This window comes from Seriola lalandi, unplaced genomic scaffold (assembly GCF_002814215.2).
Source record: "Seriola lalandi dorsalis isolate HSWRI2012SDOR001 ecotype SW California unplaced genomic scaffold, Sedor1 jcf7180002054791, whole genome shotgun sequence".
NCBI lineage: Eukaryota > Metazoa > Chordata > Actinopteri > Carangiformes > Carangidae > Seriola > Seriola lalandi.
The window spans coordinates 282,606-310,393 of record NW_019525344.1 but is presented as its reverse complement, the minus strand read 5'-3'; the positions used below and the strand labels follow the sequence as shown (position 1 = coordinate 310,393).

The window sequence follows — 27,788 nt, the reverse complement described above, 5'->3', positions numbered from 1 at the left end:
CCACTAATTAGACTTAATGAAAACATTCCATTAAGCCACATTTCTGCACTGATCATATTTCATATCATTTTTTGTTTTTTTTAATTGAAAGTCCTGGCAACAATGATTGCTGGCAGATGATTCAAAAACAATTGATCCAAAAGAAAGAAAAAAAAATGGCATTCAGTTCAAAATCAGCAGTGATTTTAAAGACACAGGTGATTGTGATCAACATATAGAGAATCAAACTGCCCTCAGGCTGAATCAATCAGAGCAGAGTAGAGCTGGGCAACACTGCCTGCTCCTCCCACATGGCTGATGGGACATGCCTCTATAAAGAGAGCGCAGCTTCCAACATAAGCCAACGTTAAATCTCATATAGACAGACAAAGAATAGAATTCATCAAAAAGCAAGTCAAATGAACCAAAGTGCCTGTGCTGCTTTGAAATAGTTATTTGATATGTGCCTGACAAAGATCCTTGCAGATCAAAATGTTTCATTAATATTATTTCCGGAAGCTATTAGCACATTTTTCTTACTTTTGTCTCTAGGTGAATCTTTTTGACCAGCTCTTGTGAAAGTGCTTTTGGATGTGCACAAGTAACACCCTATTTGTTTCAGATCAAACTATCACACCTCACATAGACATCTATATTGATCTGTTGTATAAAGAGTCTTCACCATCTTAATTTGCAGAACTTCTTAAAAAAAACAAAAAAATGTGGCCAACAGCGGAACCCACAAACCACACAGCTCCTTTCACTCCATGTCTCTGTAAACTTCTTCTCCTTCTAATTATCAGCTCCACAGTATGTTTTGTCTTAGCTCTGAGTTATGCTCAGTGTGGCTCATTTTTAAAACTTAATATAAGTCTTTATCTTTCAGAAAATGTCCAAGTCACATTAGACTGAAAACAAAGATTGGCCAACACTGCAGACAAGTCTAATGTATCTGATATTTTCAATGATGTCTCATTGTGTGTGTGCCCTGAGAATCACCAACATGCACAATACCAGGATCCTGGATCTGGTTTGACTAATGATGATGATAATAATAATAATAATAATAATAATAATAATAATAATAATAATAATAATAATAATATTTTATTTGTAGGTGCCTTTCAAAGCACTCAAGGACACCTTATAATGTACAGTAAAAGATAATGTGTTCAGCACCAATGAGGAGAACCTCTGTTTTATCACTGTTGAGTTTGAGAAAGTTGGAGGACAACGAGGATTTAATTTCCAGCAGACAGTCAGAGAGGGAAAAGGGTGGAATTTGGCTTGGTAAACATGTAGAGCTGGGTGTCATCAGCATAACAGTGAAACTGAATACTGAATTTCCTGAAAATGTGTCCAAGAGGTAGAAGATAGATGATGAACAGAAGGGGGCCTAAGACAGAGCCTTGGGGAACACCAGTAGTAAAAGGGCAGGACTGTGATCTGAAATTCTTTAACTGAACAAACTGAGTGCGACCAGATATTTAAACCAGCCATGACGGGTGCAAGTGATGCCAATAGATGATAACCTGTCTAGAACAATATTAAAGGAAATTGTATCAAAGATCAAGGAGTACAAGTATGGTTAATAGTCCAGAATCAGCTGCCATCAGCAGGTCGTTGTGATTTTGACCATAGCTGTCTCTGAGCTGTTAAGTGGGCTAAATTCGGACTGAAATTGTTTGTACATATGGTTATTGGTAAGGTGAGAGTGAACCTGAGCAATGACAGTTTTCTCTTGTATTAGAGAGGAAGGGCAGGTTTGAGACAGGGCGGTAGTTGTTCAAAGTGTTGCGGTCTGCACCAGGTTTTTTCAGGGTTGGAGTTATTGCAGCTGATTTGAGTGATTATGGCACAAGAGTTAGCAGTTATCACAGAGGAGAGGGAGGGAAGACAGGCTTTTACTGGGTAAGGATTTAACTTGCAGGTAAAAGGCTTAGAGTTTTGAATAAAACCAGAGATTTCAATAACAGTTGGGAGTTTGAAATTAGCTGAAGTAGAAAGAGGGGGGTCATACAATGCTGGATAAGGTAACCTGTGAACCATATATCCAGGTGAAATCAATTGTTGGTGGATGTTTTCATGAAAGTGTTACATTGGGCAACACAGTATATTTAAGGTGGGAGAGTATCAGGCGGCCGGAGGATGTTCTTTACAATGGAAAAAAAGTGCTCTTGTGTTCCCTTTGCCAGAATTAATTAAGTCTGCACAATAAGCGGTGGTGGCTCAGAGGGGTAGAATCAGAGTTGAAAAAGTTCCACAGATGTGTATTGGAGCATCGATGTCACTGGATGGAATACAAGAAAGAGAGTACTCCAAGCGGACGTAATCCATAGAATGTTAATCTGCATGTAAGAGGCAGAAACAACAAGCTGAGAGAGGCAGGAAGGCCAGCAACCAGGTATGACACAGGGAGCTTCACAGTCCGCAAAACCACCAGATTATTAGTTATCATTAAAAGCAACAAACGGAAAACTCTGGCAAGTGTATGGAGAGTTAACTATTGTCCATTTGACTAAAAGAACAGCAGAGAGACAATTTCCAGAGAGGCTAAACTAAATGGAATGCAGCCATCATTAACATTATTAATCACTCGTGTGCTTTTCCTGTTGTGACATGTTACAGTCTCTGCCATGACAAGGGTCTAATGAACCCTGCCCATTTCTTTTACGAAGCCTATGGAAAAACAGTGTAACTACGCAGATGAGTCTCGACTGTGACTCACTCTTTTGAATTACGTAATATTATATGACATTACATTTTTTGCAGCCATAACACATTCTGATCAGCCACTATGTCTATTAGTGACCAGCTGATCCCAGTGCTTTGTGGGGAAATTTATCTGATCAGAGCCACTACGTAACTGGTTTGTCCATCATTTTCTTCCTGCTCTGGCAGTAACGTTTTACATTCCCACTTCTGGTGTGGACAGACGTTAAAAGGCAAATTAACAGTGGAAGCACTGTCTAGTTTCTGAAACACACAGTCAGTGTTAGCATTCTTGTGCATATTTGTCCAGGATCAGTATTACCTTGATGTCCTCATGTAATTCATAATAAAAAAAAAGCATCTTCCGTAAAGATATTATTTGATCTTTTGTTTGCTTGTTTCTTTTTGTCATTTTTTTCTTACAATTAAATTATTCAACAAGTCATCCTGTCATTCTTCAGAGTAATAAAACAAATTTACAATTCTATTATACCAATTCCTTTATATATATTGTGTGATTTTCTAATGCATACAATGAATTTGAATGTTATCCGTCATTCTAAAACATTTAAATCTTCTGACTGGCAGGATACTGTTCAGTCAACCTTGTCTTGCAAAAATTATATTTAGCAACAGCAAATATGTTATGAAAGACGTGATGACATCTGGATTGTGTTTGAACCTATCTTGCAAAATATTTCCATTGAATGTATCTGCAAAATATAATTATTGCAAATGTTTTCACTAGAATATCAACTCATGGTAAGCAAAGCATGGTTAGCATATATATATATATATATATATACACACACACACACACACACACACACACACACACACACACACACACACACACACACACACACATATATACATTAAAGCACTTGTTGAAGGTTCAGGGAAGGTGCTGGTTTTGGCAAAATCTTGATAAAGACATTAGTGATTTAAAGCACAAGATAGGATATTAATTCTTTAATGCTTTAATACTCCAAATAATGACTTTCCCAAACTTTAACCTAAGTAGTATTAGTAGCCTGAACCTGACCAACCACACACAGGATGGATCACATGAACCCTGGTCTCCAAAGTCCTGTACTTTATTTACATACTGACTCATCCAGAGCAACTTACTACATCACATTTCCTGAGCTACAAAAGATGACAATGAACATAATCCAAGCAGCAATTATGATTCCTCCAGTTTCACACAAAATACTTAATCACATCAACTTGATGACTTTTCCATTTATATCCAACAATTAACAACAGGGATCCCGATACTGTTGCAACACTGTCTGCCAGTGCCATGACTGAACTCACTGTGACTCAGTATTTTTCATTCACACAATCATTACAGTATTACTAATAGGAATACCCCCTCCCACTGCTTTTCATAGTTGTGTTGGTTCATGTAACCTACATGACGTATGCTGGTCATGGTTGTTGATGCTTTAGAAGAGAGAAAAGTATTTCTCAAAGTACATTGACATAAATGTTATATATACTTATATATATATACTGTATGTATAATAAATACATTTCTCTCAAACTAAAGTAGGAGTGTAAAGTAGTGTTAAATGGAAAAAGCTAAGTAGCATACAATTTGAAAGTAAACACTGTAAATGGTGAGTGAGATCTGTCTTGTGATAAATTGCCCACAACCAGTGGCTAGTTGGTCTAGGGGTATGATTCTTGCTTTGGGTGTGACAGAGGTTCAAATCCCTGACGAGCCCACTGGTTACAATAGTGTACTGATGGACACTGCTAGGCCCACAAGGAGGATTAACGGTCTCCTCTCTTCCTAAGACAATATGATGTGGCCCAGTCTCTTTATTAAGGATCGTGTTTGTGTTTAGTTATGTAGATATCAAAATATTTAAATAAAACAATTACAAGATGATTGGAGTGGAATTTTTTTTAAATACTAACAACTCATACATACAATAGATTTAGCTACTGTAGTTAAGTCCAAGCACCAGCTATATTATTGTGTGGCAGTATCACCCTTGATGCTCTAACAGGTGTTAATGGAAATAAACACTTCTTGACTTAAACACCTGTAAAGCAGTGGCTCGTTGGTCTAGGGGTATGATTCTCGCTTAGGGTGCGAGAGGTCCCGGGTTCAAATCCCGGACGAGCCCATTAGTACATTAACACCCACTAGAAAGCCGCTATAATGCTTGTACATCATGTCTCCTATGAAGACAAGGTTTAATGTCTGACTTCTGAAGGGTGTTATAAATCTCACTGCTCATTTATTCTTTCATTAAGGTCTGATTGTGTATCTCGTTAGTCCTCACATAGTTATTTAAATATTTAAATGAAGCAATCTCAGATGTTCAAAAATCTGTCTTTAGTGAAAATGCTAACAACTCAGACATCTGAAGATGAACCATAACTAGACGATGGCTGCAGTCGAAAAGTCTTTTTTGCTAGGAAAGTTCCTAACTGAGTGAAATAATCCGGAATTATCTGAGCAGCAGCCATGAAAAGAGTTGGTCCAATTCTCTAAATGATAAGGAAAGGAGCTTCACCGTTTCCTATCTTATCTCCTTTAGCATAGGAAACACTGTTCCTGTCCCACAATTCCTTGCTGCAGAAACATTTAAAGCGATGCACCAATGTAGTTTCACCTCAGCTGACCTACATAAATTTAGAAACAACAGATCACCTATTTTATGTTTGTGACATGATCCAAATCTTATGGAAATCCTTGTCTGATCCACTGACGCCCAGAACCATGAATATAGATTTCTTCTTTTTAAATCCAGCTAGGAGTCCTCATGAAGAACAAGCATGCTGCGGGCCATTTAAAATTGGTCAGTGAGACTTTGGACATGCCTGTTCTATAAAATGGATCCTCTCAAGTAAAGTACAAGTACCAAGTTTATTACTAGATTGCAGTGTCACCCTTGATGCTGTAACAAGTATTAATGGAAATGAAAATTGAGATAAAAGTTCATGTTTCACTGGCTCGTTGGTCTAGGGGTATGATTCTCGCTTTGGGTGCGAGAGGTCCCGGGTTCAAATCCCGGACGAGCCCAATCGTATAGAAAGAAGGTCATTAGCACCATGTCAGAGGAAACATCTGGAAATATTTCAAAGCAAAACCACTACTTGATACTTTTATTTGGATGTTACAAACTAGCATATACAGAAGGGTGACAAACTAAAAAGGAAATCGATATAAACTCTCTTAGTAAGGTATTGGGCCCCCATGTGCCACCCGAAAAGCTTCAATCTGCCTTGCTGATGATTCTACAAATCTACAGCACCAGACGTCTCGTTCATTTTTAGTTTTTTTTTTTAATACTGGAGAGTTTTATCTCTTTGGGCCTCAAACTGTTATTTAAATACAACAATCTGAGAAGTTTAGAGGGGAAATGTCTCTTTAGTGAAACTTCTAACAACTTCATAGACATCTGAAACATGACAAGGAGCCACAACAAGACTCTGCTATTTTGGGTTTGTTCTATGAAATGGACTATGTTGCAGTGGCACCCTTGATATAAAAAGGGTTTGTGAGATCTTGTTTGTTATAATTTTTTTTCTACCAGTGGCTCGTTGGTCTAGGGGTATGATTCTCGCTTCGGGTGCGAGAGGTCCCGGGTTCAAATCCCGGACGAGCCCGTTGATGCACATAATAGTCTGAAGGGCCACGAAAGCACATGCGATGTCTAGGAATGTACACTACAAGCTCTTTGGTCATAGATTCTCCATAGACAATGGGGTTTTATGTCTGTTGCTCTGACATGTACAGGGCTTTATGAGTCTCTTCTCACCGTCCATTAAGGTCTAATTGTTTATCTCTTTTGCCCTTTCATAGTTATTTAAAGACCCCCCCCCCCGATGAAAAGGAAATGTGACAGAAACTCACTGTGAATTCCCTGGACAATGACCAGCTCTATTCACACATGGCCTTAACTGGACATTACACGGACTTTGAACCAGGAAGCTGGCAGGTAAAATGCCTGTTTAATGTCTGGTCCAACTGATTTGGACAGCTTATTACTATGAGATGTTGGGGGGGATTAGTAATTTTGGGGAGGGCCTAAGGCTCAACCCCTCCTCCCAGTCAACATGATATTATTTCTCTATAGATTTTCTTGCTATCACCAGAGAATGAGTCATAACAACATAAGATATAGTTTTAGTTTTGTCATTTTAACAGCACTAGTTTCTGGTCATGAACTTTATCACAGTGAGAAATATAACGCAAAACAACAAAAGCATTAAGCAGCTCTGTGACGTGAAAATGAACCGCAGTGGTGACACATCCTTCTGGAAATGTTGTAAGGCTGTTCTTGAGCAAGACATGTGGGAGATTCTCCGAGGCCATTTTATTTTTATTTACATACACTTATGAACTGACTAAGAAGTTCTAAAATAAAAGGCTTAAAATAAAGGTTCATGAGAACAGGAAGATCTTAAATTATCACAGGGGAAAATAAGAGTGACAAAGGCAAAGTGGGGTCTTTTACTGTTAACTCCTACAACCTTGATTCACTTCCTAAACCACAAAGTATCCTGTTATAATGTACATGACCATACATGAGGCGAGACTGTGGTTGGATGATGGTAATAATTGACCAGAGTTGAAATTTCCCCATGAATGGCTCTGGATAAAGTATAATGGATGTGGCTTAAACTGTTTTCCAAGTTAATTCTTACTCACACAAATTTCCTTAGTTTCACATTTTTTGCAGTAGGTTTATGTTTCGTACTGCAGACGTGTGGTGTGTGTGCTGTGACAATGATGGATATACTTTGTTGCATGTGTGCATTTTACCAGCAATTATGACAGTTATAGCCATCGAATGGATGTAAATCCCCCTGTAGGAAACGAGCCCTAAACCTGAACAAGCCATGACCATTATTATAGTAACCATGGGGACAAAGGTAGGTACGCTGCTCTCGGTACAGTCCGCATTATTGTAACCATGACAACCAAGGTTCGGTGCGCCTGTCACTGTAGGTGTGTTATTTCGGGAGACACTCCGGTCGTCTCAGAGGGTTGAAAAAAATGACCTATGTGGTTGTTCAGGTTGGAAGACATGTTGGACGTAAATGTACTGGTGTCCTGTACTGTGCTACTGCTGTAATTATACAAGAGGCTTCTTCATGATATTATGTGTTAATCACCACATCACAATGTTATACTATGTTCAGATAATTATGTTATAGGTATAGGTATATCACCTGTTGACTGCACAATGCACATGACTCACGTACACTGTTTCTATTTCTCCATGCATTTTGGTAACTTTAAAAATTTGATACCAGCCAAAAATCAGCCCAAGTGATTAGGATTCATCCTCAGGGAACCATGACTGTCTATAAAGTTTTGTGCCAGTCCATCTTATACATGGTAAAAACTTGCAGATGGAACTAGATGAAAAGTTGGATGATAAGCAAAGTGTTTTGTTATTATCATTATTGATATATAAATAAGGTCTTGACCTGACCTTGTAAAGTGCCTTGCTATAATGTAAGTTATGATTTGGCGCTAACTGAGTTGAATCTGGGCACCTCTTGGAGATCTGTGCTGGATCTCATGGCAGTCTGTCCAACAGTTGTCAAGACATAATGACATGGCTAAAAAACGTCCAGAGGCCAAGGTGAGCTGAGCCTGACGTGATTGTGTGGTTTTGGTGCCGAGAAGAGAGAGGAAGAGAAGGGGGGAGAAGTTTCAGAGTGATGAAGTAACACACTAGTGTCACAAGCACACACACGCAGACACACGCAGACACACATGCAGACACACGCACATACACACGCAGACACACGCACACACACACGCAGACACACGGCTGTCCGATCAAAGTGTGGTTCCACTCTAACTCTACTGTAAGATTCCATTGACGGCGGCACACTCCTGTAGTCTGTCTGTATCTCTCCATCACGTCATTCAGGCTTTCATCACCAATTGTCATTTCTCAATATCAGATAATCCTGCAAAATCCCAGATAATACCTAAAACCCTCATTTGAAAATATTTCCTTTCTACAATGACTGCAGATGAGAACTATGTATGGTTAATGTTTGAGAAATGTCTATCCACCATGCCTTACACCACAGCCTCAGCCAAAGCACATTGAGCTGCATTATGAAAGGTGCTTTACAAATAAAGTTTGTTCAGTTTGCCACAGGTGTTCTCCAGTTCCAGTTCTAGAAACATTTCATTGATAATTAAACTAAACAGGATGCATCTAACCAGAAGCTGCCGAAGCAAAGTGTCTGATTAATTTTGTACATTACTGTGCAGTATCGAATTGGAGTGTACTTCTGGTTTTCTGCATCCCATGTATGAGTTTTAAAATATAACAGTACAATATATGCCAAATATGTGCCAAAGAAGAATAAAAACATAACTCAAGAAACAAAACAACAACAACTTTTGCCTCTGATTTAACACCTCCTCTGCTCCTCCCACTGCAGCCTCAGGCCATCCAGTGTTACTCAACCCTCACCTCCTCCATCACAGCCCTGCCCAGCCCAGCCTCCCGGCCCAAGCAGCATATATGAACCAGTCCTGGATCCTGCCCTGAGGTCAGACACAAGCAGTGATCACAGCTGCACACAATCCCATTGCTCTATCCCCGATTTTAAACAGTTACAAAGGAGGTCCTACAAAAAACTCGTAAGTCTGAACATTTATTTTTGTTCTAATTTATATCTTTAGATTTTTTCTAGATTTTTATGAGTTTATGTGAAACTGAATATGTGAATATTTATCTCTTTTTAAAACATGGTGGATTTTATATCAGTTACGTTATCTGCTGTAAAGTTGATTCAAATTTTGCAGCAGAAACCTGCCTCTGACAGTGTGTCTGGTTGTGTGTAAATGGCTTTGTTTTCATTTGTGCATTCCCGCCTTTGCAGACAGGAGGCGAGATGAAGCTTCTGACAGCCGCCCTCACCATCATTTGTCTTACAACAGCCTCAGCTAGGCCGGTAAGCTAACCTTAGCACTGCATGTTAAAACTTCCCTTCCTTACTTCCCCTTCCTCTATTGCCGGCTGTGTGTCAGTTCTCATGTTGTTGTAACATGCATTTCCACAATGTCAAATTTGATTTGTGCAGATAATGAAAATAGTAATTTCTGTTCCAATAGCAGTTAATCAGATGGATATGGACATTGTTAGCTGCTGTTTAGTCCCATCTGTGTTTTGAGCACTTCCTACGTCACACCACTGCTGAGAGTAATAGCTAATAGACTTCTCTAGTGTAATGCAGGATAAACACAGCACTGAGTGAGCAGGAGCCAGTGACTCAACAGATGTTGAAATAAAAATGAATGTCTGGTGGGAACCATTGCAAGCGTTAGCGACGTGCGCTTAACAAGCTTCTGAGTGAATTACAAACTTAACAGCATTATAGGTTTACCCAAATGTTGAATGATGCAGATGAACAGATATGATGATGCTGACAGTCCATAACCAAGGTCAGGTACATATGTTGAAAAAGGTGAGAAACGTATTGTGTAATACTGTTTGCAGGGTAGGGCCATGACGTGCTCCAGTCAGTGGCGCACCATGGTAATGGACATTATCTGAGAGTAGAGACTATTTTATTTTATATGTCCTCCACAGAACCGTTGGGGCATGCATCATCGTGATGCCAACATCGCTCTCAGTGGCATCAAACAGAAATGGCTGGATTTGAACAGGTTTCGGCAGTCCAGTGAATCCAGCTACTCTTCCTCTGACTCCTCTGACTCCTCAGAGTCATCTGAATCTAGTGAATCTTCAGAGAGTCGATCTTCTGAGGAATCATCAGAGGAAGTCACCGTTCAGACCACCCCACCTGCGACAACTGTTGCCATGACAACTGCTGCCGTGACCACCCCTGCCATTACAAATGTCACTATGGAAGAGAGGAATACGCTCACCCCTGAGCCAGACCCGGTGGTCACAGACAAGCCGATTGTTACAGAGACCACGCCTGCCATTACAAATGTCACTATGGAAGGGAGGAATACGCTCACCCCTGAACCAGACCCGGTGGTCACAGACAAGCCGATTGTTACAGAGACCACGCCTATTACCGCGTCAACCAGCGATGTGCCTCACTGTGTTACCGAGGAGATTCTAACACCACCTCCTGTCACAGACAACCGAGGAGACAACTAACAAACTGCCATTCCTGTTAACCAACTGCAATTTTACATCTTACTGTAATTGTTAAATATCAGTGGGCTGAATAGGGCTTTATCATCTTGGGAAGCAAAGGTTAACATCTATGTAAAGATACTCAGTAAGGCTGGATTGAATCCAGGAAATAGGGTGGTAAACTTTTGTAAAAGATAATCTCATAGCTAAATCACAAGTTTTGACATCTGATTATTTTGGAAGTTTAAATTTCTTGAAATCTATGTTTGCTTAAATATAGTACATTACTAAATACTGTGTTTTACAATAAACATTGTTCAGTTTTTAAGAAAACATTATTGTAATTGAAATGCACATTCAGATTCATGATGAGATTATATTGATTGCTTTTTGTTGTTTGTTTTGTTGTTTTAACCATCAAATGGTGATGCTGCACTTAGATATGGAAGCAGTAACACAGATAAATTATTGGCTCAGTCATGTTTCCTGTAAATTTATCCCAGTGTGCCAAAACCGTTAATGTTAGCATTTAATAAAGTTTAAAGTATTGATTTTGATTGTTTTAGTATTTTGTAAAGATTTTCTTAAGTGCAGCACCTGTGGCACAGGTTTATCAAAACAAGTGAACATCTCAAATATCTTAATAACCAGAACGGGAGAAAAGCCTTTAGACTTTGAGGCTTAAAATCCTACAAAAATGTGCGGATTCATCACAGTTCACATTCTGCAGGCTGAATGTTTCACTGGCATTTTACAAGACAAAAGAGATGAAGTATCCAGAGTATCCCAGAGAAGTGTGTTTATAGACTGTGGAGGGTGTGTCCTGTTTATCGTGTCAGCTCTTGTCTATTGTGTGTACATGCTTCATTATTGCTGCAGTGGTTTTTTTATTTATGTGTTATGAATTTATGTTTTCGAAAATTGAATATGGCCTAGAGGGCTGGAGACAATATCTTAATGTTGTTTGTTGCTGTTTTAACTTGTGTTGCACTTCATTTGTTGAACAGGAATGTGCATGATTGTATCTGTTGTATGACAGTTGTGATTTTTGCAATAAAGAAAAATAAAGTAAAAAACTTACAATGGAATTGTGATGTTTGGAAAATAGTTTACTCCTATAAGTAGATCAGATTATTGATTAGAGTTTAAAGGTTTTACAAAAGGTAAATCATCAGAGAAATATCAAACAAATATAAATATAAATGTATGTGGTTTTTAAACTTGTGATGATAATGTCTGCATATGAGGTGACTCTACTGAGGGGTAGAGGATGTCCTCACAAAAGTTTTTCTGCTAACACGTTAGCAGTGGTGGAAAGTAAATTTACTTAATTACTTTACTTACATAAAGGTTCTTCTACTTTACTTGAGTATTTCCACTTTATGCTTATTTATACTTTTATTCCACTTGGGACAAATTTTCCAGTAAAATCCAAAGGATGTGAAGTTACAGCTCGCTTCCCAGTGCCTCGCCTTAATCGTTGTCTTAAACTCCCCTAGAACAACCCTAGCTAACATTAAGTTAGAAATGGAGTCTGCTAATGTCAACAAAAGACTGGCTACCAGCACTACAAAGACTCCAACACAAACACCACCTCAGCACAAAAAAAAAAAGATTTCATCCAGTATAGCCCATATGGCCAAACAGGCACATGACCAACATTGGGGGAAAACTAAGATCAACATCAGCTGATTATGATATTAAGTTTTAGAAATCTTATTTAAAAAAACATAACATCAATCAAACTGTTTGCAAAGCCAGACCTATCTCCACCCTTCGCTTTAGTGCAGCACTGGATAGTCAAATATAGTCTCAAATATATAATAATTGTCAGATCCCAGTGAGCTGCGCTGCTGTGGACCATCAAAAAATCCATAAAGGTTTTACCATTCCTGTCAGTCTCCTTACCAGCCCTTTCTGTGTGCCTGTCATTCGGGGTGTACATGATGTGCATAAGTGTTCTAAAGATATTTCCCCTCTAAACAGGGTAAAATTTTCCAATATTTTACAACATAATTAATCCAATATTCCAACAAACAAACACTGATTTGTGTATTACAACATGTTTTTTCTTTCTTCAATCTTCTATCTTTCCTGTCTCATAAATCATTTCACAACCCCTTAGATTTATCTGGTGACCCTTAGGAGTGTCATAAGCACTATGTTTGGAACCACTGGATGAAACTAGTTAAAGTAGCACAAACTAACTCCTGCAAGGCCTGAGGAAGGTGAGGAGTCCAATCATGAAATGTGTGTGATCACAGTAGAACTTCTTCTGTGGATAAATACTGTTTGTAATTCAGACTTTTGACCTTTATTTCCTAAAGGTTATTTCTAACTTAAGTCTTTGAGTTTTCAAAGCAAGCAGGTCAAGTGGTATTTCAATGACTCAGCTCCATCTATTGGGCAAAGTCATTAATTACATTATATTGAAGCCACATTTGGGTTTAATGTTGGGGAGAAAGGCAATGATGATGTTGTTGCAGATTAACAACATGCTCTGGAACCTTTGATTAATAAGTCAATCTGGTTGGCAGATTCATACATAACAATGTCAAGCAAGTTAATTTTTCATGTGCAGCCTGAACTTCCAAGAAACCAGGAAATAAAGTCACTTGCGATTTCCCTGCCTCTCTCCTTCTGTTCTCCTGGCATGTGAGTTGTTAAGTTAAGTTAAGAAGAATCATACCCCTAGACCACAGTCTACTCACATTTTTAAGAATTATATCTCACAAACCCTGTTTCTTTACAGTGCTTAGGTCCATTGGAATAAATAGTCATTATAGCATCAAGGGTGGCACAGCAACATATAGTAATAAAGTTGGTACTTGTACTTTACTTAAGAAATTGATTTTATAGAACAAACCCTTCACAAAATGGCTTCTTGTCTAATTTCAAATGTCTATGAGTTTTCACCAAAGGGACATTTCCTCCTCTATACTTCTAAACTTCTCAGATTGTTGCATTTAAGTAAGAGTTTGAGCCCCAAAGAGATAAAACTCTCCAGCATTGAAACAAAAAATAAAGAATAGACAAGATGTACAGTGCTCCATGCCTCCAGTAGAGTTCCAGAGACTTTAGCATCAACTCCAAGTAATATTGAAACTGTTCTGGCCGATTGTGGGGTCCAAGACCGTACTAATATATGGTAGTTCATTTTGGTTTTTCCTTTAATTTGCCACCCCTCCCTAAGCTTGCAGTATCCAAAAAACACAAGCAATGCGCTCTTCTTGTAGGTCTGCTTTGGTGTATTTAAAGGAAATTTTTCTCACATGTTGCTAATGACCATTTCTGTATCAACCCAAGCAAGGGGCTCGTCAAGGACATTTCTTCTGATTTTGATATGTTGCTAATGACAATTCCTGCATTATTCCAAAAGGCTCGTCCAGGAGTTAAACCCTGGATCTTTCTCAACTAAAGCAAGAATCATACTCCTAGACCAAAAAGCCACTGGGAATTGGGCAATTTAGGACAAGAAAGATCTCACAGATGCTGTTTATTTAAAGTGCTTATCTATATTGCCATTAATACTCATTTAAGCATTAAGTATGACACGGCAACGTAGTAATAAAGTTAGTACTTGTACTTTACTGAAGAAAAAACGTTTTGTAGAACAAAATAGCAAAGTCTTGTTATGGTTTCTTGTCATGTTTTAGATCTCTATGAGTTGTTTGAAGTTTCACTAAAGAGACATTTAGCCTCTAAACTTCTCAGATTGTTGCATTTAAATAACCTTTTGAGCCCCAAAGAGATAAAATTCTCCAGCATTAGAATAAAAGATGAAGAAAAGACAGGAAGTACGGTGGTCCATTCCTCCAGTAGAGTTCCAGAGAGTTAATCATCACAAAGCTGTTTTAGCAGCACAATACCTTATAAAGGGAGTTTAAGTTAGTTTTTCATTCAAAATTCTCATTTTTTGAAATTTTGTCTTGTGGGTTTGTGATTAAGTTTCAGGCATTTTTCTTTCAATTTGTTAGAGCTTTCAGACGGCTTTCAACACAGTGTTCATCACATTTCATAGGAGATTTCCAACAAAGTAAAATTCTCCAACAAAGTAAAATGAGTACTCATGAATCATTACTTCTGAATTATGGCTAATTGGCAGTCCTTAATGAGATTGATAAGCAGCCTCACAGTTCTGTTGTAAAACTCATTACACATGATATCAGTTGGCTTAAATTAAAATAAAACATTTGCTGTTCTTCTGTTGGCCTACAGCTTCTATTATTAATAACTAACATTTTGATACAGGTATTGATTAATTTTGTATGACTCAATCTCTAACCTATACTTAGGACCTTACCTGTCCCTGGCTGTGAGCACCTGTCTGGCTGAACAGATGAGCTGGCTGCATGAGATTCTGTTCATACAGTGGCTCCTGGTGGATCATGGGAGCAACATGAACATTCAGTCCAAAGCTGTGTGGAGCTGCCACCTGGGGGATGCACCCGACATATGCTCTGTCCACTGGCAGAGGGAAACTCTTACTTTGCAATGAACAATACAGAATAATTAGTTTCACCTCAGCAATATTTAAATACAGCTTACATGTTAATGAATTAGTATTAATAATCCAGTAATGTAATATAAAACTTTAAAAGAAGCGAGACCTTTTTTGCAGAAATTTTGCAGATAAAACTTGTAAAACATACTTGTAATATTTTTACATTGTGGTTTTTCTATTTCTACTTAAGTAAAGGATCTGATGCTTCTTCATGTGTTCATTAGTGTAACTGTATTAACCATCAGCCAATATCCCAATAAACAGAGTTTCTTCACTTTCCTCAACAATTCTTTAAGTTGGTGAATACTGTTATGCTGACAACTAACAGTTCATAGAGGTGTGTGTTTAGAGAGTCTAGTGTATCTATGTTCTGACCACTTAAAACAACTAAAAACGTAAAAACTAAAAACTAAAACTCGTGTCTCTGCATTTGAAAACAACACATTCAGACACAGGTAAATCCTCTCATTTCAGTACTTACCTGCTGTGTTCATTGACAGTTCGGTTATCTGACAATTGGCTTTTCTTGTCTGAAATGTGGACTTTAACAGTTTCCGGTTGTCTCTGTGGCTGTTAGTTGTCGACTCTGTGTTTTCTACAGGTGAAAAGAACCAGCAGAATCTCTCATTGTGTGTCATGTTCCATAGAATGTCACTGTCACAGATTGATTTAAATATTCTATTTAAATATTCTATTCCCTGTGTCGATCATTCAGGATCATTTTACAGCCTCATCCACAACTAATACAGTTTACTGACAACCATTACAAACATTATCTTCTCTGCCCATTCAAATACTCCTTATTTCACTCAGCCCATACAAATGAATATATTGAATTTCCATATGTGTAAAATATGTCACATAAAAAATAAAAACATAAATGTAAAAAGTATATATATAAAACCTATTCAAAATTGGAAAAATTTCATATATTGACATATATGTCTAGTTTTCCTTTCATTTTGATTATAACTGATGTAGTTTCACTATAAATTCCAACAACTGTGTGAATCTACAGAGGCATGGTCCTATATCTGCCAGGAGGGGGAACTCTACACATCTGGTAACTTGTTCTTACTCACAGCTGATCCCACAGCCTGTCCACATAGAAAACAAATCTACCAGAGCTCACAGCACAATCAATTTGGGAGTTATTTTGAGATGAGTTATTTCTTTCCCCGCTACACCAGATCTTATGGTTTCCCCCTTTAAGAGAATACACACTGTGGGCAAGAATGTCCACATAGTTTTCTGTATTTTAGTTCTGAGCAACAATAACAGAATAGCAGCACGTGCAAAGATGTCACTGTGTAAATTGGTACCATGATGTCCTGATATAAAATACTACTTTAACCCTTGGATGTTAATATGTAATGATATACTGTATGTATGCTGTGGTGTGTGATATGAGAAAGAGAAATATCACCCTTACAAGCAAAATGAGAAAGTTCAATTCAATTTTATTTTTATAGCACAAAATCACAACATACATTATCTCAAGCCACTCTACAGGGTAAGGTCAAGACCTTTCAGTAATATAGAGGGAAACCCAGCAGTTCCCACAATGAGCAGCAGTTGCTGACAGTGGAGATCAAAAACTCCCTCTTAACAGGAAGAAACCTCCAACACAACCAGACTCAGGGTGGACGGCCGTCTGCCTGCACTGGTTGGGCTGCGAGGAGAAAGGGGGGTGCAGTGGCAGTGGGTGGTGGAACAAGGACCACAAACAGCTGCATATACTGTTGATAAGTGACCCAAATTCTACAAAAATTCTACAAAAAATGGGTCATAATAAAAAGTATATTACTCTCTCTGATCAGGAAACATGGGCAGACCCTCGGTGATGTTCAGTCAGTGACAACAGCTCAGTCTCAGTAACCAGATCACTTTAAATTAAAGACTGTTGATGCCATCCCCTGCAGGATTATGACAACGTTCAACAACCAGAAACCAGCTCAGAAGCACTAGTTCTAAAAGTCTTTAAGGGGCTCCTGGTACAAAGCTGTTTACAAATCTTTAGCCAGCAATAGTACTGTAGTCCAATCTAAGATCCAAGAGTACAGTCTCAGTCCGACACTGAAAAAAGCTTTCACCTCCTCCTGCCTTCTCACCTTTTATATCTTACCCAACAAACTACCAGCCATAAAAGTGAAATAATTATAGTAGTAGTTTTACAAACACGCCTCGAATACTATGTGGCTTGGTTTAAGAAGTGCAGATGATAATATACATTGCTGTGCAAAGCCAAACTCTAGCGGCTTTTCGCACATTTATGTTGCAATTGTTCTTTTCTCTTCACAGTATCTGTCTTTATTTCTCATGGGGGATAACAAATCAAGGCATGCTCTGTCTGCACGACTGAACATAAATCACTTACATTACTGCGATGTTGATAGAGGCGGGGGGGGGGAGCACAGAGGAGAGAGCGGGAACAAAAACAACAAGAAATACACAGCACACAAAATACACACTTTTACCTGTCTCATTTTTCCACCTGAGGGGCTTCAGATCTGCAGTTTGGAAGCACTAAAGATATGAAACCTTTAATTAGTCTGAAATCCCTCTGTGGAAGGGAGGGAGGACAGAACAGATGAGGAGATAAGTCTTGACAAAAACCATGTGCTTCATATTCCTGGTTGTCTTAATACTAACCCTCTTAATCACACACATCACTCGGCAGTAAAACCAAGCAGCCCCGGGGCTTTAAGAATTAAGCCAACACTGCAGTTCCTCTAATGACCACTAGAGTCTCGCTCCAACAGTGATTCAATCCTCATAGACTCCCATGTTAAAATGTTCAACTTTACAGCAGAAATAAACAAGTTTACAGCCTTTTACAAAGATAGTTTTATATAAGTCACAGTTAAAGTTTTATTTAGGCTTAAAGTTCAGCAGAATTGAGGATGTGGCCACTTTGAGTGACAGTCCCTCGGCTGTCTGCTGGTCATCACTTCAATTAATCTGAATGTAACCTCTTGGCCATGGTTGTGGTGTTGGTGCCTTTTGGAGGATTTTTCATGTAAAAATTGAACCAACAATATCTTCTTGTTTTGCAGTTACACAACAAACAAAACCTGAGGAGGTCTGTGCTCCTGTTTTTGAGGTGACTGAAATTAGCAGCATCATAAATAACATGGTACTGGTATCATTTTATTATGTTAGCACTAATTAGCAGGTATCGGTGCACTCACCATACAAGGCTTGTTAGCTTGCTGGTTAACTTGGACAGCAAATTAATTAGCCATTTGCTAGCCTATTAATTAGAATTTGCTTGTCACAATCTTTAAACTGACATTTACTGAAGTCTCAGATCCGCACACGTTCCCATTGGGAATCAAACTTTGTCAAGATGGCGACGGTGGAGCAGCCCACTCTGAGCTTCAAACCGGCTCTTCAGAAACCTATGGGTGACGAGGCTACTTTCATCTTTATTTACAGTCTATAGTAAAAACATTTAGTGTGGTTACTGTAAATGTTTTGCAAAATAGGCTGTCCAGCTGAAATAAGCCAATGGAAGGCAAAACATTCAGCTGTGTGAGGTATGTGGTCATTTAGACACAACACATATGAATCACAATTGCATTTAGTATAACCAATCTGTTATATGTATCAAATTAACAATTTTGCCACCAAATGCTGCACATGCATGTTGTACAGGTGTGAGATTTGAAGATATCAATCTGTTTGTGTGTTAAGTACATAGGAGGTGAAAGAATAAAGGCTGAAGCAGGGAGAAATAGCAAGCTAGCATGTTCCAAAACAAAAAATTTGGTTTTGTTACAACAGGAGTCTTATCGTTGCAGATGTGTTACCAGTCAACCAGTAGAGATGCTGCACAGGGGGCATATAGCAGAATGATAAACTGTTCTTTGTCAAGAAAAAAGTTAGGCTACATCACCACACTTAAAACCACAAACTAAGTGACACTGATTTTCTCATCTTATTTTGGAGAATGTATGTATTTCCATTAAAATAATATGACTGTGTCTCTACTTTACTCCAGTTCACTGATCTATCACTGCTTCACGGCTCTCTTGTTTTGCTCATTCCTCTACATCTAAAACAAGCAGACACAAACCTGATCTCTTTTTATGAAAAAGAACTTTATTCATATTTTAGAAATGGCACAATATGATACATTACAGTAAACAACATGAGACAAACAACATGTAGTGTAGGTAGGAGCTGTGCAAATGAACTGGGCTGTGTTGATTGTATCTGTGTTCTGCATCTATACCTGATTGAACCCAGTACCGGATGGTGAGTTCCTCTATCTACACCAGCAGATGTGATACGAGCGAGCAACAAAGCTTAGCCACACAGGCAGCACATGTATGACTTCAAGTCAACTTTAGATTTTATTATGCTTGAAATGATTACAAATATTTAAATAAACTGTACTTTCTCTCGTTTCATAAGCAAAAAACAACATAGGTGCATATTGCAGTTATTAATTCATGATTAAATGCAGGGTTGTGCTGGTGTAGATATCAGGACCCAACTTTGTTTCTTTGTTCTTTTCCAGTTTTGACCTTTCACCCTGCAGTAACAGCCGGGAGAGGGGGTAGGACAAAGGTCACGAGGTCAGTCAACCTCCTGTTGCAGGTAGCAGTCGTCAGCTTCAACATCCTTTAAAGTTGCGTCAACCACTTTTCCCCTGCGGGGTCAAACATCGGGTTTATCAATGTGACTAGACCACAGGTTGTAAAGACTTAGTTTATTTAAATATAACTGCTCAGAAAAATAATTTCTGCTTCACAAATGGTGCAAAAGAAATATTGGCTGAACACATTAAAATCGATAATAATTAAGCCTCGTCTGTCCCTGTTTGACCCCGCAGTGGAAAGTAGCTTGGGAGGGGGCTTTTTGCACCTGGATGCAGCATGCGCTCTTAACGTGAATGTGACATGGATGGGTGGGGCTTATTTGGCAGTAATGACCACCGGCATGTCAGTGGTGGTGTCAGGTCCCGCCCCCTGCTCATCTGAATCACTCTCTTTGCTGTCACTCTCATCTGAATCACTGTCGGCGGCTCCAGGCGTGGCCGTGGCCTCCTCGCTGCTCTGACTCTCCTCGTCCTCAGACTCCTGGCTGGTGCTGGCGCTGTCGCTCGCAGTGCTGGCGCTGTCGTCTTCCTCCTCTTCCTGTGGGGCACTGGAGCTTTCGCTCTCGCTGGTGGTGGCGTCACTGGCACTGGCTTCGCTGGTGCTAGCGGTCGCCTCCTCTGGAAGAGATGCCTGGCGGGGGCTGAGGGCCTGGTCCTGAGAGGTGGCATCCAGACCCTGGCTCTCCACCTCGGGGGTGCTGGTGTCCTCCTCCAGGATGTCTGAGTGGACCTGAAGGGCCTGGAGGTGAAGCAGAGGAGGGATGAGAGGATGCTGTTACATTCATCCGTACAATAGATATATAACCTTGTCAATAGAAAACATTAGTGGAAGAAATTTGTCCGTAGTTGTTTAATATATCTTGTGTATCTCTATTGAAGTTTTTGTAAAATGCAGTGAGAAAAAAAGGACAGTTAAGCAAAAAAATACAGTTGCAGTTGAAACTGTTGAATCTTTGGAGGTTTTGAAAATTGCATGGTAGAAACGTCAGTTAAAGTTGTTAAAGTTAAAGTTTAAGACAAAATCCCATGAGGTATTTGGAATTTTATTAAATTTTAGCTACATTTTCAAACACCAGGTCTGGGCCGCCATGTTGTAAATAGTATCCAAGAGTGTTTACAGAGGGATAATGTTAGTTTAGTATGAGGTAGGAGGTGGCCAGATCTCAACACCCTACTGCACTTCAGGAGTAAAATATATATATCAATACAGACATTGGCAACTCCAGGTACACAAAAAAGAAAGACACAGGCTGTGAATTCCGTGTTCTGAGGGCTGTAGCCTAATGCCACATTAGATTTCATTCGGACTCTACTGTCATTCTCAGAAAGCTCTAACTAACCGGTACCTTGTACACCTTCAGTGACTTCTCCACCTCGTTGCCATCGGTCATGTCGTAGGCCATCTTCTTTCCTGTACCGACAAACTCGTAGGACTTGTAGGGAGCAGGAACCTTGTGGTAGGATTTGTCCTCCACGTAGATGATGGATTTGTAGTCACCGGGGTAGCCTCCGTAGTTGTCGCCACGGGCAGTGTCGGTGACGATGGTTGGCTCGATGGGAGACACGGTGGTTTCAATCACGGGCTCCTCTGTGATGATCACAGGGCTGGGAGTCGTGGGAGCAGGGGTGGAGGACTCGCCTGACTCTGAGCTGTCGCTGGAATCATCCTCATCAGTGTCCTGGAGTCACAGAGGTGAGAGGAGAGTAAAAATGGGATTGGGTGTTTGGAGCCTTCCTGCAGGTAGCAGGATATTAGAAGACCAGAACATTAGAAGGTTCTGAATTTGTACCAGTACAGTTTGGTAAAGCTGGCAATGAACATGGAAAATAGCTCTGGTTTAACAACTTGGGACCAACTAAGGTTATAAAATGACACAAAACAAAAACCACCACAGACCAGAAACCTCTAACATCTGTCGGGGGCCACATCTGGTCCCAGAAAAAGTGAGCAGGCCATATACATACAAACCATTATACAGACATGTAAATGAAGTGCTTCCACTCATACACATGCAACCCACATTCAGGCAAGGAAAGCAGTGCCGCTCACGACTAAAAATCATCAACAAAGAAGCAGAAAAATCGAATCTAAAGAGCTTTGTTTGTATCAGAAATTAGATGATCATCCTACAATATTATTTCATAATTATGTTACATTAGAATGTAACTATCTTTGCATTGAGTTTCAGCATCCACCCCTGTGCTGTAAATGTAGCCCAACTTGTTACTGGTAAGTTTTTACTCACAGCTTCCTCTGCTTCATCATCATCGTCATCGCTGTCGTCACTGTTGACAGAGGCTGTATCTGAAGAGGAGGTTGTGTCCGCGGCAGCCAGCTGCCAAAAACAATTAATACACAGGGTCAGGAACTTCACCAGAAGTGTAGTCAACATAAACAGTTCTAGTTCTTATTGATTTGATTTTAATCGTTGATTGGGCGTCTTTCTCACCTCGTCCTCGTCTGAACTCTCTTTGCTCTCGTCTGAGCCGGCAGCTGCTGCCACGACGTTCTGCAACGTCAGAGAAATGCAATGAAAGAGTTAGCGTGCTTCCTCGACGGCCTGCCCTTTCATTTCCAGGATTTCAAAAAGTGGATGAGGGGCATCAGATGTTAGCCTTCCCCCACACCACAGGTCTTTGGTCTCTGAACTCTAATCGACTAAGGTGATGAGGGAGTCCACAGAGGAGTGACATACTGACAGGGAATCATGGATTAACCCACCTTGGGTCCCAGGTGCTAATGTAGGCTGTTAAAAATGTAAAGTCCAGTCTGAGATAACGCTTAGGTGTTTTAGTTGTGCATATTCTTCATTTAGGATAAATACAGAATTGGTAATGCAGCCTTGAGTGAATGGATTGCAAAAGGAAGTGGCTGACCAGAGACATTTGAAAAAGACAGCGAGGAGGAAATAAGAGAAAAGACAGAAGAAGAAATGAAAGAGAAGAGAAAAGCAGAGAGAAAGAACAGATTGAACCAGAGAAAATGAGGTGAAAAAAAGAATGAAAGTGAAGAAAGATTTTACCTGAGCAGGTGCTGCATCAGCCTGTGTCTCGACGGCTGGAGCTGCTGGTTGTCTCACCTGTGGACAACATCAGTCAGCAAGGATGTCTCTCTCTCACTGTCTCTCTCTCTCTCTCTCTCTCTCTCTCCCTCTCCCCGCCCTCCCCTCCTCTCTCCAGATACTCACCACTTCTTCAGAGCTGTCTGAACTGCTGTCAGACACTTTTCTTGCCTAAAAAGCAAACAAAGATAAAGAACAAAATGGAAACTAGGTAATTCATGTAAATAAACCAAACATGAGGGTCAAAACCAATTCAAAATAATGTCATAAATGTATGTTATTAAAAAGAAAAGATGCTGTTCAGCAAAAGTTTTCTCTGTCAGAGAAAATGACTCACCGGCCGGCAGAGGACTGTGGCGAAGAGCAGAATGAAAACAACGGCCACTTTCATCGTGTCACAGTTTGGTTTCTGGACGGGAAGGAGAAAGGAAAGAATAAAACATCTCAGTATAAAACAATAAAACAATAACAAATTATCATGATATACCGCAATCGTCCAGGACCAAAATACTCGTGCGGAGGCCATAACTTCACAGGAAAACACAATGACATGTCAAACTGAAAATGAGCTGTGAGTAAATCCTCTCGCCCAGATTCCTCCCTAAAAATGGAGGCCGCGTTGTTACATGACTAGTAGTGGCACTTCCTGAGGCCTTGGTATGTCACAGGAAGTCATTAAGTCCTTAATTACAGCGTTAAACGAGGAGCAATGCGTCCTTGAAAACTCAGTTTCAATACAGTGAAACATTTTCTCTGTGATCAGTGCAAGAAAATCACATCATCCTGCAGCGTGGTTTGTTTAACTATGAGACATGGCGGATGTTTCTGGCGGATTCTGGTCCAACAGATGTAAGAAAATGACAGGTATGATTTAGAAAGATGAAATTAGTCTGCGGGTGTTTGGCCTAAAAGATTTGAGGGAGAAAAGCATCATCATTTATAGTTGCTACAGTTTGAGTCTAGTTTGCACTTCCATCAATCATTCTACAAAACTATACAGTGACAATCCAGGTTTAAAATGTTAAAGCTTGGGACATACTTATCCTTAAATGAGAAATTCAATTGAACTCAATGCCTCGTTTCCGGAATTTTATACAAAGTAAATTACAACAACAGAGACTAGCATAAAGAAAATGGCACATAATGGATAAATCTGGTGATATATGTAATTTTCTATTTGTCAGAAAAATCCAATGAAAAGAGTAAAAACCAACAAAATCTGTCTGTCAAGGGTTCAGTAATTTCCTAAAAATTAATACAACTCAGAAAGGAGTAAATTGTGTATTTGTTGGGGACTATTTTCAATAGCGGATTAATACACATTTCATGTTCATGGTGCTGATCGTACCTTTCTTGCTGGTGTCAGTTTTTTCATTGGATTTATTGACAAACAATAACAGTAACTTTAAAGTAAGGAGTAAATTTTTACCTCAACCTAAATGAAATATCAGAAAATATCAGTATTATAAATCAGTCGGTTCACTGCAGATATTAAACCTTGTTAACTGCAGCTTTAAAGAACATCATTTTTTCTCCTTCCCTTACTCTGGCTCTGCTTTTGGTGTATGCTGTGGGAGGAGCAGTCTGAGTGTCTGCTTCTATCTTTAATGATGGACTCTTCCTATACTGTGTAATTCACAGGTTATAACTGGAAAGCCACAGTACAGCAGAAACATGACAGACGCCCTCTTGACTGTATGTGTGCGTGTATTTCTGTACATCTATCTTTGTGAGTTTGGGTTTTATACCATGAGCGTGAGGAGGTTTGTGCAAAGTGTCCGGCCCTCAGTATGGCTGCCTAAAGATTATGATTTGGTTTAAGAGTTAAGAATAGAGGGTTTAGGCTAGGGAATGTAGGCTAGGTCCTCACAAGCATAGTAGCCGGAACTGTCACAGTGTACGCGTGTGTGTTCTTGTATGTCTATCTTTTTGAGGACCAAGTTTCCAGAGTAAGAAAATAGGCTGATCCTCTGGTCTTCTAAGGAACAGTTTGATGGGAAATACGCTTTTTTTGCTTTGTTGTTTGATTTATATGAGAAAATTGATACCACTCATATTTGTAGGCTAAAAATGAAGCTAATCCTAAAAGGTGATTAGCTTAGCTTGAAGACTAGAAGCAGCGGAAAACAGTTAGACTGGTTTTGTTCAAAGTCAATAAAATCTATTGTCATCATCAGACTTTCCTGTAATCTTTGCATGTTTATTCAAATTAAAGCTGAGAAGGGAACAACAACTGCTAGCACCTCATAGACACAAGCAACCTGGGAAGAAACTCAGATACTTTAGTCTCTGTTCTCAGTTTGTGCTCAGGAGATTTAGTGTGCCGAAAGTGAGTACGAGTACTTCTAATCGTTACAAGCAAGAGATCTCAAATGTCTCTCTCTCTCTCCCTCTCTCTCTCTCCCTCCCACGCTCGCTATTCTTTGCAGACTGAACAGCTTTCAAATATATTCAATAATAATTTTTTTGTCATTTATTCCCGTCCATATCCGAACAGAGAATCAGTCACAGGAAGGAGGTAAGAACAAAACGTTTGTCTTCATCTGTCAACTCTAAAACTCTGATGGAGTTAGTTTTTTCTTTAGAAAACTAAACGCCTACAAGAAGAACCTGAACCTCTTTAAAAACTCTTCCGTTATAAACCACTGTTGATTGAGCTGGTAGTTAATCAGTGTGTGTCTGTGTGTTTATTCAGTGTGGTCAGTCAGGGCTGGTCCTGGTCATGTGTGAGGCTAGTTTTCTGCTGCCCACAGCTTCCTCTTCCTGCCCTGCTGTCACTGTGACACTAATCAGCCAATCGAACACAACGCCCCGGTTTCACCTCCGACCAATCACAGACGGACTTCCACGAACAGTAAAATCTTAAAAAAGAACTCATAATTAACTGCAATAAACTGCAGAATTTTTATAGCGGATAACCAAACCCTTCTGTGGGTTTAATGTGAGTTTGCTTGACAATGACTTTTAATTTCATGTAATATGGTTCCATTTGTATTGTATCCTCCAAAGAAATGACCCTTTACATGAAGTATACTGTAAAATTATGTAATTCTTGTCATTGAGCCCTAAATCTGCTTTTGCTTTGAACCTGTTTCCAGTTTTGATCAACTTGTTATAAGTATCTGGTAACCACCCTATATAAGATATATATATCTATGCTAGAATGACATCTACTGTTTAAAGGCGTTTAAAACAAACTGATTTATACTGGATTTGATTTTTTTTTTAACTTGTTTTTAGGAAAGTAAAACATTTTGGACACACCAACTAAAGTGTTTTTTAAGAAAGGTTAAAAAGACAAAAAGAAAATTAATATTTTTGTTAAGAGATGTTCTTGCAGTGTAGCTCTGGATTACATTTGTAAAACTTACTTTTTGATTACCTACATTCACAATGTTACTATAAGAAATCCATAAAGAACATACTTTATATGGCCAAAAGTATAAGATAGCTGGCATATTCACCATGTAAACTAGTTGGATGTGTGATTATAGAACCACGGGCACAGCCTCCACCCTTCTGGGAAGACTTCCCACAAGATGTTGGAACCAGGCTGCAGGGATTTGTTCTCATTCAGCCACAAGAGCATGAGTGAGGTCCAACACTGATGTTGGGTAAAAAGGCCTGACTCACAGTCAGTGGTCCGGTTCATCCCTAAGGTGTTGAGCTCAGAGCTCCACACTGTCAAGTTGTCTAAAATATGACTGTATGCTGTACCATTGAGATTTCCCTTCACTGGAACCAAGGGCCCCAAACAATGAAAAACAGCCCCAGACCGTTTTTCATATGCTTTAAAGAACCTGCATTTCAAATTTATGAACACTCTACTCTTCAAGCTAAAACAGCGTATTTCCTTAACTTTTACAAATATTAACCTGAACGTCCATCACTCATCCCGACACTGGTGCTGCAGAAAGACTCCAACCTAACACAGTAGAGAGTAAATATAACATTCAGTTTGATAAACATCATTCTGACCTTGTTTTGCAGTTGGAGGAAGCTTCGGGAGTTCAGTGGCTGCAGAAACAGATAGAGGTGGTTTGTCTTTAGTTTATCTCCTGGGTTTCCCTGGATGTTGTGTGCTGCTCTGCGATGGTGTTGCTGAAGCCAAGGCAAGGATTATAAACCCTCCAGCTTCTGGCAGCAGCCAATCAGCACAGAGCTTCTGATGTCATGAGGTTAACCGCTGGTCCACCTCTCCTCTCTCTCTCCCACTCTTCCTGTGGTTGGTGCTGTGGTGGTGTGGGGGCAAAGACACACACGCGGGCTGACACACACGCGGGCACACACACACACACACGGATGCACACACACACAATGCAAGGACAGATACATTGGGAAAGACATGCAGACACTTACAGCCCAGACAGAGGCATGCTAATGTACTTTTTCTCTTTCACACACACACACACACACACACACACACACACACACACACTCATTCTTGCTATGTATGAAGTTAATTTAAGGACATGTAGTGACAGGCTCTGGGAAAAACAGCAGCATATAGTGACGGGTGGTATGGCAGTGATTCAGCTTCCTCACAGACAGAGGAAAATCATCTGACTGAGGTCTCTCCGGATAATTGAGAATTTGTCTGCGACACCAGACTGATTTGTCTTAAACTGTTGAACAAGGGGAGGGAAGGTTTTTTTTTCTGTGTGTATGTATAACTTTATATGTTAGAACCACACCAAATAAAAAAGAGAATATAGCAGAGCCACGGAAATAAAAGAAAAACGTATCTAAGATTATGTAATCAAAAAGTTTACATGCAATTAAGCACAGTAATAAAACTATACATATAGAAACAA

General features: G+C 39.5%; 2 protein-coding genes and 3 non-coding genes across 5 annotated transcripts; 4 read left to right on the top strand and 1 right to left on the bottom strand.

Moving 5' to 3' along the window:
* The first annotated feature begins 4,760 nt into the window (after positions 1-4,760).
* Positions 4,761-4,832, top strand: trnap-agg (transfer RNA proline (anticodon AGG)). Its single transcript has one exon. It is a non-coding gene; the product is annotated as a tRNA-Pro (tRNA).
* Positions 4,833-5,662: 830 nt separating this feature from the next.
* trnap-ugg (transfer RNA proline (anticodon UGG)) lies at positions 5,663-5,734 on the top strand. The gene has a single exon. It is a non-coding gene; the product is annotated as a tRNA-Pro (tRNA).
* A 515-nt stretch (positions 5,735-6,249) lies between these two features.
* Positions 6,250-6,321, top strand: trnap-cgg (transfer RNA proline (anticodon CGG)). The gene has a single exon. It is a non-coding gene; the product is annotated as a tRNA-Pro (tRNA).
* A 2,877-nt stretch (positions 6,322-9,198) lies between these two features.
* LOC111669334 (uncharacterized) lies at positions 9,199-11,890 on the top strand. Its single transcript, XM_023425598.2, has 3 exons — positions 9,199-9,331; positions 9,574-9,645; positions 10,284-11,890. The coding sequence occupies exons 2-3, from the start codon at positions 9,586-9,588 to the stop codon at positions 10,821-10,823; spliced, it is 600 nt and encodes a 199-aa protein (XP_023281366.1). The 5' UTR covers positions 9,199-9,331; positions 9,574-9,585; the 3' UTR covers positions 10,824-11,890.
* A 7,500-nt stretch (positions 11,891-19,390) lies between these two features.
* Positions 19,391-27,096, bottom strand: spp1 (secreted phosphoprotein 1). Its single transcript, XM_023425590.2, has 8 exons — positions 26,953-27,096; positions 23,312-23,383; positions 23,101-23,145; positions 22,936-22,992; positions 22,363-22,422; positions 22,159-22,248; positions 21,259-21,591; positions 19,391-20,651 (listed from the first exon to the last, which is right to left on the bottom strand). The coding sequence occupies exons 2-8, from the start codon at positions 23,363-23,365 to the stop codon at positions 20,229-20,231; spliced, it is 1,062 nt and encodes a 353-aa protein (XP_023281358.1). The 5' UTR covers positions 23,366-23,383; positions 26,953-27,096; the 3' UTR covers positions 19,391-20,228.
* Positions 27,097-27,788: the final 692 nt, after the last annotated feature.

Coding starts and splice junctions, on each gene's coding strand:
- spp1 (XM_023425590.2), bottom strand. CDS start 23,365: ATGAAAGTGGCCGTTGTTTTCATTCTGCTCTTCGCCACAGTCCTCTGC. Junction 23,146..23,311: donor CCACAGTCCTCTGCCGGCCG/GTGAGTCATTTT, acceptor TTTGCTTTTTAG/GCAAGAAAAGTGTCTGACAG. Junction 22,993..23,100: donor CAGACAGCTCTGAAGAAGTG/GTGAGTATCTGG, acceptor TGTTGTCCACAG/GTGAGACAACCAGCAGCTCC.
- LOC111669334 (XM_023425598.2), top strand. CDS start 9,586: ATGAAGCTTCTGACAGCCGCCCTCACCATCATTTGTCTTACAACAGCC. Junction 9,646..10,283: donor CAACAGCCTCAGCTAGGCCG/GTAAGCTAACCT, acceptor TGTCCTCCACAG/AACCGTTGGGGCATGCATCA.